The 17,153-nt window shown below is 39.7% G+C and overlaps 2 protein-coding genes across 2 annotated transcripts in view; both read left to right on the top strand.

Moving 5' to 3' along the window:
- The first annotated feature begins 1,028 nt into the window (after positions 1 to 1,028).
- On the top strand, positions 1,029 to 13,345 carry LOC5512807 (chymotrypsin-like elastase family member 2A). The gene is made up of 8 exons (XM_032382316.2): positions 1,029 to 1,575; positions 3,861 to 4,166; positions 9,527 to 9,745; positions 9,946 to 10,158; positions 10,555 to 10,664; positions 11,308 to 11,545; positions 12,783 to 12,949; positions 13,206 to 13,345. The coding sequence occupies exons 1-8, from the start codon at positions 1,512 to 1,514 to the stop codon at positions 13,209 to 13,211; spliced, it is 1,323 nt and encodes a 440-aa protein (XP_032238207.1). The 5' UTR covers positions 1,029 to 1,511; the 3' UTR covers positions 13,212 to 13,345.
- A 1,738-nt stretch (positions 13,346 to 15,083) lies between these two features.
- The window catches only part of LOC5512795 (5-hydroxytryptamine receptor 1), a 40,652-nt gene continuing 38,582 nt past the window's right edge, over positions 15,084 to 17,153 (top strand). Inside the window, exon 1 of the mRNA XM_032382296.2 lies at positions 15,084 to 15,566. The gene's annotated coding sequence lies outside the window, so the exon portion shown is untranslated. The remainder of the gene's footprint in view (positions 15,567 to 17,153) is intronic.

The raw sequence follows: 17,153 nt of genomic DNA, 5'->3' as shown, positions 1-17,153 counted from the left end.
ATTTCGACTCGTAAAACATCTCTTTATCCCCTTACTATTTTATTCCCTCATAACTTGATTAGTAGTAATGTGTAGCCGAGAAGTAGACATTGTTAAAAATTTTAAAGGAGTCCAAAAATGTTTCTCATAAGTAGTGACACACGTCAAACGAAAAGTGCTAGGAGTTTTTTTTTTTTTTCGAATGACAAAAAGTTGTCAACATTCAAAACAAAGCAAAATGGGAATTCATAAAAGTTATAACATATAAATGTTCGGAAACCAAACTTCCTTGACGCATTGACAACGCTTTGTTGAAACAACGATTACAAACCCTACCGTAAGTCAACAGCATAAAACCTTCCGCGGGAATTAATTATGATCAAAAGACAATTAAATGACGATCAAACGAGATTAATATACAGTTGAATTTGCGATCAGCACACAGAAAATGCTCTTTCGAATGAAATAACACTAAATATACTTCCTCTACGGAGAGAGAAACGTTAGACATATTTTACAACGTGGATTATAGCGATACGTTTAGGAAATCCAAGAAACAAAGAATAGAGGCTGCAAACGACTTTTTCCCGTCGAAAAAGCATACAAAACAAACAAAAACAAAACTAAAAGAAATAACAATTTTGACAAAGCATGCAAACTAGAAACTTTTTTAATTTTGTAACAAAAATTGCTAAAGGGGAAGCAATGCTCCTTGGTAAAACAAGTGCGAAATCATTAGAATTGTTACAATTTGCCTGACTAACTGACAAAGACCTGTAAGATTCTTATAAGAATAAGGTAAGTCAAGTACATTAATAAAGTAAGCTGCTCTTTGACAACGTGTTTACTGACAAAACAAATTTGCTAACTGTAGCCTCAGTTTCAATGCTATTGTCTGGCCGCCAACACGAAAAAGGAAAACTCATTTTTCAGTCAAAGGAAATTTATTAATAAAAAAATATTTGCATAATGTAATTAAAAAATCTTGTAGTATCCCTGACATGAAGTTGATATCAGAAGGTTCATTGGCCGCTCAGCTTCGCGCCGATATAAAAAGGGCAATTCGACATTGCACTATTTCATATCACAAAGAGCGTTTCTTGGAGTAAAAAAAACTCTCTTTGAGGTACGCATCTTCGGACCATACTAACAGCTGTCATCTTGCCCGTTTTTTAATTGACAAGTTCAAGTTACTATTTCAAACATTCTTTCCCTAATGGTGTTTTCGTATTGCTATTAATCTCGCATTTTGAATCCTGAGAATTGCGCCAAACAATTTTTGTCACTGGGAATGTCAGCGAGAGATGATTTGGGGAAAAGATAAACATAAACGACGTTAACGAGAAAGACTGAGTTTCATTTGAGGCCCTGGTAAATCAAATTTTATTTACACTTGTTTCCCAACCGGTGTCAAAACATTGTTATCACTTACATGCTATGATGTACAACGGAAACTTGAAAAAGCGTTGGTGGACGGTTATTAGATAGAGGGCACAGGACCAATAGGTACGGCATCAGTTTCAGGCGACAACATGCGTGTGTGTTTGGCGAGTGGAGGCTTTCTTAGCTTCTTAGTTCTTATACAACAAGCTCAAGGTATGTAATTGTGTCTCTACTTTGTTATTTTTTTAACTAAAATTCAAAGTAATGTTAGGTGAGACTTTTTCAAAAGGCATTTTTTTTGTTACCTTCACGAATAGGTATAAAAAATACATCGTTTGCTATGCTACCCTTGAATCAGTTATTCTATAACAAACTTTCATTCAAAATCTGTGAATTTGAAAATGCTTTTGGAGTTTTGCTTTATTACAAATACAGGGAAAAAAGACACATCTGCTTATCAAAATTTGACCCGCTCTGCTTCGAACCGTGAAATGTGAGCGCGCACGTATCCATGGGATCACCGACGTTCAAAGTATTTTCACGAATTGCGACCGTTATTCTCTGCAAAGTTTACTTAGTTCTTCAGAACTGCTGTGCTTTGTTTCAGAGCCGACTCTGCTTATTTGATAACGGTTATACTCTTATTTCAAATAAGGTTGTACTTGGAGAATCCATGTGTCATAACCCGCATCGTAGTGCTTCATGGGTATCAAATAAACCAATACTACTACTAATAATAAGCTCAAATAAAACAAAACCCAGGATGGATATTTGTAACATTCTTGTTTTTGTGTCGTTAGCATTCAAATGGTCCTCGGAGACCAGGATTCACTGCGAGTTACGACAATTGATTCCTTACAGGAGTACAACGTCCTTTGGAATTGATGTACACTCCTTTTTTATAAGATCCTTTTTTTATAAGAACGTCCAGCCTAAGATTTAACCAAATTCTAAAAACATACCAAGAAATGCCGAGGCTCAGATAGCAGAAAAAAATTCTTTTTTAGTCCTGATGGGTTCTAAAATGCAGAATCATGTGCTCATAGTAACAACCTTATTATTGCTATTGATCATTAGTGTAATTCTCTTCCTAAAATTCATATATTCTTAAATACACTAAAATTTAAGAACATCGTTAAGAACATTTCAGCCTTAAAATGTCCGAAAAATAAGAACAGGCCGGCCACAACTAAAAATTAGACGTTCTTATAAAAAAAAATTAAAGTGTATATGTCTTTACTGTAGAGCCCCCCCCCCCCCTTACCCAGGCTAAGCGGGTTCTTCTTCATCTATTTTTGAGCCCCCCCTCCCCCCTTACCCAGGCTAAGCGGGTTCTTCTTCATCTATTTTTGAGCCCCCCCCCCCCCACTTACCCAGGCTAAGCGGGTTCTTCTTCATCTATTTTTGAGCCCCCCCCCCTTACCCAGGCTACGCGGGTTCTTCTTCATCTATTTTTGAGCCCCCCCTCCTTACCCAGGCTAAGCGGGTTCTTCTTCATCTATTTTTTTAGCCCCCCCCCCTTACCCAGGCTACGCGGGTTCTTCTTCATCTATTTTTGAGCCCCCCCCTTACCCAGGCTAAGCGGGTTCTTCTTCATCTATTTTTGAGCCCCCCCCCTTACCCAGGCTAAGCGGGTTCTTCTTCATCTATTTTTTAGCCCCCCCCCCTTACCCAGGCTAAGCGGGTTCTTCTTCATCTATTTTTGAGCCCCCCCCCCCCCCCCCTTACCCAGGCTAAGCGGGTTCTTCTTCATCTATTTTTGAGCCCCTCCCCTTACCCAGGCTACGCGGGTGCTTCTTCATCTATTTTTGAGCCCCCCCCCCCCCTTACCCAGGCTACGCGGGTTGTTCTTCATCTATTTTTAAGCCCCCCCCCCCCCTTACCCAGGCTAAGCGGGTTCTTCTTCATCTATTTTTTAGCACCCCCCCCCCTTACCCAGGCTAAGCGGGTTCTTCTTCATCTATATTTGAGCCCCCCCCCCTTACCCAGGCTAAGCGGGTTCTTCTTCATCTATTTTTGAGCCCCCCCCCACTTACCCAGGCTAAGCGGGTTCTTCTTCATCTATTTTTTAGCCCCCCCCCCCCCCCCCCCTTACCCAGGCTACGCGGGTTCTTCTTCATCTATTTTTGAGCCCCCACCCCTTACCCAGGCTACGCGGGTTCTTCTTCATCTATTTTTGAGCCCCCCCCCCCTTACCCAGGCTACGCGGGTTCTTCTTCATCTATTTCTGAGTCCCCCCCCCCCCCTTACCCAGGCTACGCGGGTTCTTCTTCATCTATTTTTTGCGTGTGTCTGTACTCACAAGATATACAGATGACGTCACAGCGTGTCATAAAAAAGCACGCAACGAAGCAAAATGTTTTCTTACGTTACAATCTAGTTTTGATGAGCGCATGCGCGCTTGCTCATGAGCGCATGCTGACGCCAAGCGTCAATTAGAGCGTGCGAGTGTTAGAGTATAATGTAAAATATATAACAGTCTTAAACTAACTTCTCAGGTGTACCCAAATATAGAAGTGTCGGTTGCTATAGAGACACACAGGAGGGACGTCAGCGACCGCTTCCGAGACTCCTCGCCGACCTCCGACCATATATCGAATGGCCCGACATCAGTAAAACCATCGACAAGTGTGCAGCGTTAGCCCAGACGGAAGGATATCGATTCTTCGGGGTCCAGTTTTTCGGGGAGTGCTGGTCCGGCACGAATTCCATTGATGACGTCACGCGAGATGGGAAGTCAAACGCGTGCTTTCAGGGTGTGGGGGAGGCGTTTGCTAATTTTGTATACGAGCTTCCTGTGAAAGGTAAGTGTTCAATCAAACATCCTCTTCATTTTGTCATCCTAGCAAAGTACCAAGTGTGAAAAAGTATCCATTTCCTTCTGCTGATTTGCGAAATCTAATGCGATATTGTTTGATTGAATTTGGTATATAAAATATCAAACTCTGTTTTTATTTAGATGGTTATATTTTCGAGCTATTAAATAAAAACAACGACAAAGGTAAGACTGTCAAGTCTGTGAAATTATTCTTAAAAAGGCTTGAGTTTTTTTTCTCTAATGGCAAGCAAACTCGTAGTAGACACGAGTTCCTGCAAGTTTTAAGGAGTTCTCGACGTGCAAAGTCCTTAAAGTTAATGAGACATGACGGAAAAACATGACTTGACGTTTCCAATATCCTCATTTCCCATCAAATAAGGCAGAAATCCCCCTAAGAACTTAGGGAGTAACATCAGACAAAATATAAAATGCGACTTTTTTTAATTGAATGATGTGACTATTTTTAGGTGTCATTTAAAATTTGAGGTTTTCGTTCCTGAGTTTATAGAGATCGCAAGGATGATCAAGGAAAAAACCATCTTAAAAGGCCGATCCTGGGTATATGCATTTCGGCCTCACGTTAGTACTGGGATACCTGTGGTAGCCCAGTCATAAAATGCAACTGTTTTTTTTTTTTTCGTCGTCTCGCGTTTGTGCAAAATATCCAAGAATCTTTGCGATACCTTCTGCATAGTTTAAAACATAGGTGATCCAGCTCTCTTCCCGGGAAACATAGGTGATCTAGAAATACAAATTCCGGAAAAAGCAGACATTTCTAGACCGACCCCGAAATCCGTAGGTGACCTTGCTTCCGAACAGATATTTGACCGAAAATCGTCGTTGGGTGCCCTTGACCCATGTTATTTGTGCAGTTGAAGGCCAGAATCGCGATTTCATTACTGCATATATTACCGTAGTCTCAATCTCTATCAAGTCTTTGTGCAAACTCATCTCAAGACGGATTGATTTCGCTGTATTTACTAGTGTTTGCATTTGCGATTAGACGAAGAGACCTGGACACGTGAGGCTCGAGATTAGAATTATCTACTGCCTGCTTTAGACACATACAGCTTACTTCAAGACGTAATTAAATGTGCTGTACAGGACCCGAAATGATCCCAGGACCCGAAACGATCCCAGGACCCGAAATGATCCCCAAAAGTACCCCAACTGATCCAAAGACCCGAAACGATACCGAGGAGTCCCCGAAATCAACCCCACGGAATTGCGGTAATGGACCAAGGGAAAGCAGAAGAAAGCACTTCCTAAAATCGGCAATGTTCGCCTGTACTTTTGATCAGCGGATAAGCGCGTGAGTCTGGCGGGGTTTTCAAAATGGCGGCTCGCTACAGCCGTGAAGAAGTGCTCGCTCTTGTCTTTGATGACAGTGATCCTGAATATAACGAGGATTATGACAACCCTACGACAACGAAGACTGGCAAAAACTCTCGGCAGTTTTGCTTGTCCATTTTCTTTATTTCCAAGGACAAGAAGGAAGAAGTTCTGCACTTTTTTTCGATCCGTTTATTTAAGGTGTTTTGCGTTACTTTGTCCGGCTTCACATCAGAAGAGGTGATTGGAATTTTTCAAACGCCATCTTAAAGGAATGAAGACTGGGCATAAGGTGTCCCTTTTTGTCTCCGAAAACAAGGAGCTGAGACTAGCGTACAATACACGCAGATCGCAGGTTGTTCTTTCTTTTTATTATGGAGAATGGAACACTTGTGGAATTCCACAACACAAAAACTGACATTCTCGTTTTTACTGTTGTCTAACCTCTTTCCAAGGAACACTTCTATTCAAGGAACACCTCTATTCAAATGACACCTCTATTAAAGGGACACCTCTATTAAAGGGACACCTCTATTCAAGGGACACCTATACAAGGGACACCTCTATTCAAGAGACACCTCTATTCAAGAGACACCTCTATACAAGGAACACCTCTATTCAAGGGACACCTCTATTCAAGGGACACCTCTATTCAAGGGAAACCTCTATTCAAAGGAAACCTCTTTTCAAGGGACACCTCTATTCAAGGGACACCTCTATTCAAGGGACACCTCTATTCAAAGGAAACCTCTATTCAAAGGAAACCTCTATTCAAGGAACACCTCTATACAAGGGACACCTCTATTCAAGGGACACCTCTATTCAAGAGACACCTCTATTCAAAGTAAACCTCTATGCAATTGACACCTCTATTCAAAGAATACATCTATTCAATGGCATATCTCTCCTTAACTCAAGGAATACTTTTGTTTTATGGACAACTTTATTCAATGAACATCTCTATTCAAGTTACACCTCTATTCGAAGGGCACCTCTATCCAGGCAGACAATGCATTATTTTTAGTAAGATGAGATTCCTGACGAAAAATAGATATTGAATTCAGTCCTTTTCTGCAGTCTCTGTTGTCGTATAGTTGTCATGATCCTCGTTATATTCAGGATCACTGTCTATACAAGGGACCCTCTATTCAAGGGACACCTCTATGAAATTGACACCTCTATTCAAAGAATACCTCTATTCAACGGAATTATCTCTCCTTAACTCAAGATAGAACCTCTATGATATTCAAAGAACACTTTTGTTTTATGGACAACTTTATTCAATGGACATCTCTATTCAAGAAACACTTCTATTCAAAGGGCACCTCTATTTTATGGACATTCTATTCTAGTGACACCTCTATCAAGGGACACCTCTACCAACAAGAGACACCTCTATTCAAGGGACATATATTCAAGGGACAACTCTAGTGAGGGACTCCTACTTTAAGTTTATCTATATTAATAGAAAATATCTGGCAGAAGTATGAAATTGCAAGATTTATTTCAGAAATAGAGGTTACAAAATATGTAACAATTCAATAAATATTGTAAATATATATATATATATTTATAAATTGATATGATAATCTTATATTATTTATTATCTTATGAATAAAGTATTTATTAAATGGTCTCTATTACCATAAAAGGCACGAGCACTTCTAAAATTGAAGTAAGATTATATAAATATTTTTCAAATAAATTTTTACTTTTTTGCTAAATCCTTAATTGCTTTAAGCAATGAATGTCAAAAAAACTGTTGTGTGACAGAATAAATATTGGCAAGAATTAATAGTTATGGATATATCAGAAAATATATAAAAATATCAGCATTACAGTATTATGCCTCAGAATTCAAATATTACATAACTATTATTTTCAGATAGTATAGATCACTTTGTACAGTATATACAAAAAATATGTGTGAACATTTGCAACATTTTGTTGCATGGGATTTTGAAAACCTCAATAAAGAATAATTTACCAATATATTAAAGTATTTTAATTTTAGTACCATAGACGAATGTTGTTTATTTCTTCCCTGATTCTAGTATATACTAAGGGATATACAATTCCAGTTTCCTTACATTTCTTATGAAGCTGCATTAGGTAGCCACTTTATTTTATGCCAAAAGCAGATCAATCACACTTTTTATGTAAGAACACAATACAGTAAATGCTCTGCCAACATGCACTCTTGTGAGTAGACAGCTTTATTTCCAAACAACTTTTCTAAACCCAGATTTTGCATCATTGAAATACTGTGTTCAAGTTTATCATAGACCTCACTGCATCACAATAACAATGTTCTTATTCATAAAAAAAGAGTTGCTGATGATTTGAAATAATATATTTATCAAATGTATTCCAAAATTAACATGCAAATATGTCTTTTTTTTATTTGCTGTAATTTGTAATTGTATATCATAAGAGATCTGCATTTAGCATTTGTAAAGATAATGGGATAAGTAGAAAGTATACCAACTCTGTCTTAGGCTGCCATAAGATAATTTACAAAAAAAAGTTCAATAAAGATAATAGAAAATCAAACATTTTATTTAAAAAAATATTTTATCACCTAACAAAGTCTATCATTCATAAAAAAAAATCATTTAATCATTGGATGCTTACAAATAGATTGTTTTTTTTTTCTATCAAATTAGCCTCTTACATCTTTTTACTCACCTTTTTAAGGAGACAATCCACCTCAGAGTACATCAAACATGCTATTTTTTACAGGATTACATACCTTTATTATTTGACTCTTACAGCCATGGCAATCAGCCAGCAAGAAATGTTTGGATGCAACATTTATATCATGTACACAAAGTGTGTGTACATCAAACATGTTCTGGATGTATGTCAAGGCAAGATAAAAAACAACAGAGAAATAATGGAAACATGTAAACGTTAGTAGTGTAACCCTAAGTGACAGCACTTTGGGTGTAGTCAACAGTAATTCTTACCCCTAAGATATCTTAAAGCTTGCACATCACTATAGCATCACTATAGCAGGTAGCATGACCCCTCCCTCAGTGAAGCATGTCGGATTCTTCCTCCTCATAGACACTGCATTTCCATTTAAAAACCCCTTCTGACTGCCTCCTCCCTGACTGTTACCTTCCATACGACTGTCTGAATCTACCTACCTATTTTTAACTGCTATGCAGAGTAATGTTATTGATTACATTTAAATATAATAGCCTAATAATAATAATAAACTAATTACTGCTATCTATTTTCTATTGAGGATATCACTAATCTGAAGAGAATATCCATGTAGCCATCAAATATGAAACAAACAAACAAAGATAATAATTAGACCAACATGAAACTACAAGTCATCTGTTTGGAAGAACTCAGAATTTAGAATCCAATTAAGTACTAAGTCTTACTTAACTATTTTGATTTGACTAAGTTTTCTGATGTAACTTAAATGATTATCATATTTGGTTTCACTTGAGTTTCGTTAAGAACAAGTTTATCCAAGAATACAATAAACTGAAGCGCTGTTGAAACTGAAAATACTTTCACAACAAAGAATAATTATTGTTTATAAGCTACCATAGCAACGCGCACGCCGAGTTTTTTTAGTTCTATTCCATGTGTTATTTCTTTGACGAAACGATCTTCTTTCTCCATCTCTTCGAAGTGCGCATGTTCAGGGTTTTTCGGTCATGTCAGTTTAAGATGATTAAAACGCAATTTTTATTTTCTTTAAATAAGGTTAGACTCGAGAATCTATGTATCGTAAGTAGAAATGGTTAATTGGGGGGGGGGGGGTAACCCAAAATGATCTTAGACTCTGGAAGTCATGTAAGCATTAGCAGAACGGCAGCTTTTTGGACTGGGTTTGTTTTTATTTTCGCTTATTTGTTTGATACCCATAATGCACTTGTGGGCCACGACAGAAATAATCAATTCCGTGGCTAATTTTTTGGAAGTATAAATGCGAGTATATTTTAGGGAAATCTGGTACGAATAAGGCTATGAACACGATTTTGTTCCCAGCCCCCACTCCAACGTGCGGCATCAAGCCAATGTCACGTATCATCGGCGGAACGACTGCTGCCCCGCACGATTGGCCATGGCAGGCGCAGATCTTGATTCATGTTGACAAGTCCTGGAACCACCGCTGTGGAGGCACTTTGATCGACACAGAATGGGTGGTAACCGCTGCTCACTGTGTTTTTCAAAATATTGAGCCTTCGAATTATAAGATCAAGCTTGGTAAGATATAAACCTTTTCATTACTATTTATTTTACATATTATTAAGAAATGATTATAGAATTTAATGTGCGATCACGTCTTTCGACTAATAAGATATCAATCATTGCCTTTGATTTCCCATTCCTTGTTTATAGTAATTGATAGTCTTTAGTGTAAAATAGTGGAAATAGTGTAAATAATTCGCTTTTGCTATGAATAGGTGCGCATGACCGTGAGTCTAGCGAAGGTGCGCTGACCATACCAGTGACAGCGATCCACATGCACACTCGCTTTATGACGGATGGTAGCTATGGTTACGACATAGCGATCATGAAGCTCGCAAATCCAGCCCCGATTGGCCACACCATTAGCCCAGCCTGCCTTCCTGGCCTATATGACCAGGTCACCTCCGGGACCATGTGCTACGTCACAGGTATGACGTCATAGGTTACCTATGTATGGTATGGTACCATACCATACCATACTTTATTCACACCGTATACATTTTAGCGTGCATTGGTTTGTGTAGCTATTACACATTCACAAAAAAGTGAATATGAGTCATCCCAGCAGCGGTTCTCCTGGTTCATTTTTTTGTTGAAAACCAAGCCCTGATCAGATTACGAAACCCCCCCTGTGACCATGTGCTACGTCTTAGGTCTCTAGAATACTTTTTTCTAGCTCCAAGTGAAATCATTTTTAGTTTTGCTAGGCTTGAGTTACGGACTCGTTCAATACAGCGCTTTAGTAGGCCTATTTAAACAAGGCATGGTATCCGAGCTATGAGTTTATTCACGGGTCCTTATGTAGGATGATGTTGAACCCTTAGGTTGGGGCATGACCGAATATGGCAATGCAGGTGCAAGGCTACTGCAGCAAGCCAGGATCCCTGTGGTTTCCAGCGAAGAATGCGAGAGGGTGAACAACAAACACCGAAAGGTACCATGGGAAATCTAGGCAGAGAAAACAACATATGAAGAAAACGTTGTCGTTTTGAGGGACTGGTTCCGAGGACTCTTAGTTTCTTTTCAGATACTTTCTCCATTGACTAAAGATAGTCACAGTCACTGTTTTCTCTTCTGATTACAAGTCATAAAGTTTACGAAGCACCTGCGGTACGGTAACCTTAAAAATAACAAGAATCATGCAGTTTTTCCAAATAAGGAATATATTAGTTCCCTTATATGGAAATGCCCGCGTTTGGCAAAAACGACAATTTTAGCTGAATTTTCTTGATATGAAACAGTCAAACATTAGCGGTAGTCCGGTATCATTTCGACTGCAGAGTGCAATCTGGTCGCGCGTCATGTAGCTTTTAAAGTGACCTATAAACACGAGCGTGCTTGATTTTTAAGAGGGGGGGGGGGGGGGGTGGGAGCATAAGGTTCATATGCCTTTATTAACCTTCTGTCCGCAGGGGGACGGAGAGGGGAAGGGGTTATTACAATCAAAATACTGACGTATAGTCGTTTTTTGTCATGTTACAAAACTATTTTATTATACTGGAGCCAAGTATGTCTGATTGAAAACACCTGAACCCCCAAACGTTTACTCAACCGCTTCATTTTAACATCGCATTAAGGTTGACAAGGTGACAATGCTCTGCGCCGGTAACGGTGGCAACAGTTCTATCAGCGGTTGTCATGGGGACAGTGGTGGTCCATTCGTGTGCATGGGAGGGGATGGTCGCTGGGTCCTGCGTGGCGCGGTGAGCTGGGGCGACAATGAGTGTAAAGGAAGCACGTATTCTGTATTCACAAGAATCAGCTCGTTTGTTGATTGGATCAAATGCAAGATGACGTCAGAGCCTCTTCAAAGACGTGAGTACTTAATAAGGGACTTGCGCTAAGAGGTCACGTGTCCTTCTGGGTGGAAAGTCAAGCCAAAATAAACACAGAAATGATTGCCCCCGTCACGCCAGAGAACGACGAAAAGAATTAAATATTTCGATAAAAAAGCCCTTTCGGACAAAAAAAAACATTCTGACTTTATTTCCGCTAAATAAGTTGCTTTTTGTTGCTGTTTTTTTTTTTTTTTTTGCCGCTAAAAGCCTGGGCGCGCGCTAGTTTGCCAGCCAAAAGGTCACGTGATCTCTTAGCGCATATCCCCTATTGTAAATGATTCGCTCTTGTCATTAAAAGGTGCGCATGACCGTGAGTCTAGCGAAGGTGCGCTGAACATGTGGGGACGGCATCTCCTTGCGGCATGGGTTGCTAGATTAGGAGAGCGCAGATACAACAAGGCCGCGTCGAAGGCATTTATGGCACCCTAGGAAGCCATATTTAACCGAATATACAGTTTTCTAACAAATGGCCCTCGGTTAGTAAGCACTGTCACTGGGGGTGGTCACTGCCAGAGGGTTTGTTGCGTTTCCAGTTGTTCTTTTACATCCCTTCGGTTCAGGTTAATGTAGTGCATCAGCTTGAAGAGACCGGACGTCCGGTTCAGTGTCCTTATCCGAGAAGACTGGAAACACGGGAGAATAACTTCAACTCACTTGCGACACAAATTCGAATCAAGGCAGGAGCCCGGAAAAAATCCTCAGTTTGAGCCAGGATTCGAACCTGGCGGTGAGAGGCCCTTTCAGCATACGACTCAGATACGACTCATGTCTGGCCACGAAACAAAGCTCTTTCGGGTCAAAATAGTTTGATTTTGTGGAGGAGAACGATATATGATATTAAAGTATCTGGATTAGCTGAAATTAATGTTTTTGGATGACTCGAATATTGGACTTTCTTATGAGGTTTGTCTGATTTTTCAACCCAATAATCACAACACAATTTTTGTGTGTCGACACGCAGTCAGCTACTAGAAGCTCCGCAAAATTGATCTGTCTTAACGCCTGATAACTACGAATCTGGACTTTAAGTTTGTAACTAGGAGATTGTGCAGTTTGCGCACACCCCTTTGGCCGCTGAAAAAATCAGTGGGTTCTTATTGAGGGACCGTCAAATGTTATCCTTTTTCCTTATGAAACCTATGACCAGTAGGACTGCGCATTCCCAATCATTGAAAGTGATGTAGCACCTGTGTGTTTTGTGTGTCTGACGCCAGCTACTGAGTGCAAAGACGCGCATTTCTACTGCAAAGAGTGGAAGACGATGGGCTGGTGCAAGTATGACTACTTCGCCCACATGCTGAAAGGGTACTACTGCAGGAAGACTTGTGGTGCATGCAAGCCTGCAAGCCTTAACAACCATTGGCCTGGCGCCCACTTCGAGGTGAGACATAGCAAGATATTGATTTTATAAGAACCTCTAATTTGCAGTTGAGGCTGGGCACGTGCAGCCATTAGGAACTTTCTGAATGATTAACAAATTAGTTTATTGATGGCCCATTTGCAAGATATTATAACTCTCCTCCCATTTTGGCGTAACTGCATTAAATTTTGGAAAGCCCATAAAAAGTTCATAAAAGTGGGCTTTATAGAATACTATGCATTAATGGAACTGGTATTGTTTATTTTTTTTTTTTCAGGGTTAGGGTATCTTAACATTTTACTGTCGGACACTAGAAGCCCTTCTGTACCGCTTTTCAGGCGTCTGAAATACCATACTTTCCAGGAACTTCGAAAGCTGGATTCTAATTTGTGTGATAATAAAAGCACTTAAACAATTGGTTTTCTTTGTTTTTGTTTTCTAATACAATGGAACCCCGTTAATTCCAATCAGACCCCGTCTCCACCTTTCCGTTTTCGTTAGAAAATGAAACCTTTTTGTTACGGATACGGGTATCGTCCACACGGAAACAGGAAAACGATGGCCGAAAACGGAATGATTTGAAAACGATCTCCAGAGTGGAACAATTTGAAAGCAATACCCTGATGGCCGGATATACGGCATATAACTGATCCAGTGGTTCTGGGTGGGTCAGACAGATCTTACATACTTCACGCTGAATTTATCGCTTCAGCAAACTCAAGCAGGCAAAGGCACATGGACAGTACCTCCCGTCCCTCAGATATTTATTTTCTTGTGACTTTTCATTTTTTTACTCAAAAGGGGGGTGGATATCCACTCGATCCACCCCCCCCCCCCCCCCCCCCCCCCCTGTATCCGCCCCTGACCCTTTCGGTGCCGTGGGGACGGACAAAAACGGGACCTTTTGATAACGATGGCGTGTCAGGTCCAGTCCACTTGGCGCGCGAGTACGCACGCGCTGTAGAACTTGTCATCGTTTTCGTATCGTTTCTGCGTTTTCGTGTGGACGGGTCGTATCAAAATGAAAACGCTTCGTGTGGACGCGGATCTTTTTGAAAATGGAACAAACAGGTTGCGTTTTCAAACGATAACTGATACGTGGGGACGGGTTCTAATACGTGGGGACAGGGTCTTAGTTCGAGCTAGCGCGGGCTCAAACAGATGGCTTCGAGAATAACAAACAACGATAAACTATTACTCATAATTGTTTTTGCACAGTAAGGTTGCAGTCGATAATTCATCGTAACCCGCAATGATTCATGGGAAGCATAATGGCTGAATCGTGATCTCTAAGGCTAAGTGCATGAGTGCTAAATGCAAAGTGCTTGATGCAAATGAAGATGAAGCAATCGACTCGATTAATTTGCATGCGTTTGCATGAATAAGGCTCATGGGTAATACGACATTTGAACGTAGCCTTAAAGTCATGTGAATGTTTATTACAGACGAATGAACAAGTATGTAGCAGCTTATCAAACCTGGATTTGTTTATTTTCGTGAAGCAGGTATAAATGTCGACCAACTGTTATCCCTTAGGGGGTGTCGAAGGATTTTTCCGATTCTGCCGTCTCTTGGGCATAAAATTTGAAACAAGAATTGTTTTTGTTTACGCTTATCCGCCTATAAATTTGAAACCCATAAAACATGTTGTTGTATTTGGTATTTAGCGCTAGCGCAGCAAATGCGCGCTATACGGGTTTTTCCCAAGAAAAACTTTTCTATTTTCTGGGCAGCAAATGAGATGGGTAGGTGCACCTTAGAGGAACGCTTTTAAGGCATTTTTAGCCCAAAGTGGGGGGGGGGGGGGGCGAACTCCCGAAAGCCTCCCCTTAAAAATCCGCTACTGGCTATTATTAATATTAAAATTATAATACTACTATTTATCAATTGATTTTTTTTTTTGAAAGTCAGATAGAGCCGTAGCAGGCAAGTTAAGATTTGGGGGGGGGGGGGGGCACACTACAGAAACATTAAGAAAATATCGGGGGGCCCAGCTACGCCCCTACACGTCTTTTCCTTATAATTTTTGAAAATATTCCCGGGGGAGGGGGGAGGGGGGGCACAAGACCTCAGCATACCCCACCCCCTGATACGCGGCTCTGCAAGTGTCCCTTTCTTTGTACATTTTGGCACGTACTATATAACCTTCCGGATGTTTCTGTACAGGTAAAAACAACAAAAGAAATCCGCAAACCGAATTAGCTCTCTAAAACTTCTCAGCGGTTACCCCGTCTCTTGGAGACAACTCGAGTTTACTCCATGGGTAGCATTTATCATTATGGCATCGAGATTTACGGGCTAAGCCATCAAATCTCAACTGGGAAAAGAATAAAAGTCCTCAAATGCAGCTGCACTGGCGAGTCTTTGATTGGCTGATGCAAAACTCGTTACCAGAATCGTGCTTGTGTTTGAGTGAGGACTCTCCTGCCTTTGTGTGTTTCCAGACGGGAAAATGTTCAGATTATATTCTCAATGAAGATGGATTGATAATAAAGGAACTCATGCAGAATTGGCAAACCATAATTATATTCGACTACGAAATGGGTATATCTTCTTTGACAGCTTTTCGGATTGCACACACAGTTAAAAATTTTGAGTACTGAAGACCTGCGCGATAGAGCTCTTAAAAGGTCATAAGGTAAGATTTCAGCTTATGAACACGTATTTATTGCTCAAGTTTTATATTATTTACTTTACTATTATTCTTCACACGTGTAGGATTTGCATGTAAAACCACTAGGTAGGTCAAGCTGACACCAAGCGATTTTATTTTGATACGGGGAGAGGACTTTTCAATTTATCGGCTAAAACTGACACCTTACGCGAGTAAGGTATTTCCCCATCTGCATATATCGACGCCTTCGAGTTATGTTCTAGTTACGGAATACTAGAGATGAATAATAAACGGGATAATCATAAATCTCATAACATTATTCCTACTAGAAAGTATGTGTATCAAGATTTTCGAAAAAAAAATATCCACTGTTTTCCTTTGTTTAGTCTTATTTCCGTATGTATTTTCTTTATTTTTTGTAACATTATATAAAAAAAGTCAAATAAAAGATTATAAGAGTTGGTTTGTTAGGTATAGGACGTGTGTTTACTGAGATTCTGACTGAATAACAGAATATTGTCAAAACGTTAAAAAGATCGTCTGACAGAAATACTCAAGGCGCACTGTTAAAAATGAGTTATGTGCACATAGAGCAGTCGATACAACTGAAATGTTTTGTAAATACAGAAGAAACAACTATCATAATTTGATTGAAATGAAATTTAATTTAAAAAATTCTTTCTAGAAGGATATTAAAATACTTTTTTTTTCGTGTGTGCACGTATCAAATTTGAAGCTAAACCTACAAAATCGATTTCCCGGTTTTTCTAGACACAGTGCAATATCATTGAATTTTTTTGAATTTAATCATCTCAAAACCGCAAATAGTTGTGAAACCCCGGCGTTAAGAAAAATACTCATATGTGACATGTCAAAACAGTTTGAATGAGTAATCAATATCACTACAGTTCTCTATTCTAATCAGTTTTTGGCGCATGTACAAAAAAGAGGGGAATAAAAATGGGTAACCATATCTTAAATTTTATTGAAATTCTACCCAAAATTAGCAAAACGACTCTCCAGTTAGTCTATGACTATCGAGGATAACTGGCCCACAGTAATTCAACCACAAGGGAAGTTTGGAAATACCTACTCGGTAGATTTTCATAAAAAATGCCTCATAATAAATGTTAAGCGAAACCGAAAGAAAACAAGTAACTTGATATCATTCTCCAGCATTTTAAATATTCTGATAGCCACATTAGTATTCGAAGCAATTCACCAGAAATAGAGTAAAATTTGTATTTTTTAGTTATTTTATTATTATCTGCGCAATGCGTAAACGTAAAAGTATGATGGGGATAGCGGGAGATCAGCACCTGTTCCCTGTACCATCTGTCGTTGGGCGCGCTTGCAAATATCCCGCCTTTTGTTTTGGATGGGAAAACAAGCGAGTGCGTGTTTGTTTTTTTAGGCCTATTCAATGTCGTATGGAGAGGGTTTTCTAAGGTTTTCGTTATTGCTGCTGTTGTCGCCGCCGTCGTCGGTTGGTCTTATTGCTGTTCTTTTGTTGTTGTTCATGCTTAGGGCTTTGCTTGTTAAATAGCCTTAGGGGAGGGGTGGATTAAGGGAATATTTTGACTCAGGACCCTTGAAATGTAATCACATCGA

This window comes from Nematostella vectensis, chromosome 14 (genome assembly GCF_932526225.1).
Source record: "Nematostella vectensis chromosome 14, jaNemVect1.1, whole genome shotgun sequence".
NCBI lineage: Eukaryota > Metazoa > Cnidaria > Anthozoa > Actiniaria > Edwardsiidae > Nematostella > Nematostella vectensis.
Note: the sequence above shows the minus strand (reverse complement) of the source record. Positions and strands in the feature narration are given on the sequence as shown.

Coding starts and splice junctions, on each gene's coding strand:
- LOC5512807 (XM_032382316.2), top strand. CDS start 1,512: ATGCGTGTGTGTTTGGCGAGTGGAGGCTTTCTTAGCTTCTTAGTTCTT. Junction 4,167..9,526: donor ATACGAGCTTCCTGTGAAAG/GTAAGTGTTCAA, acceptor TTTTGTTCCCAG/CCCCCACTCCAACGTGCGGC. Junction 11,546..12,782: donor GTCAGAGCCTCTTCAAAGAC/GTGAGTACTTAA, acceptor GTCTGACGCCAG/CTACTGAGTGCAAAGACGCG.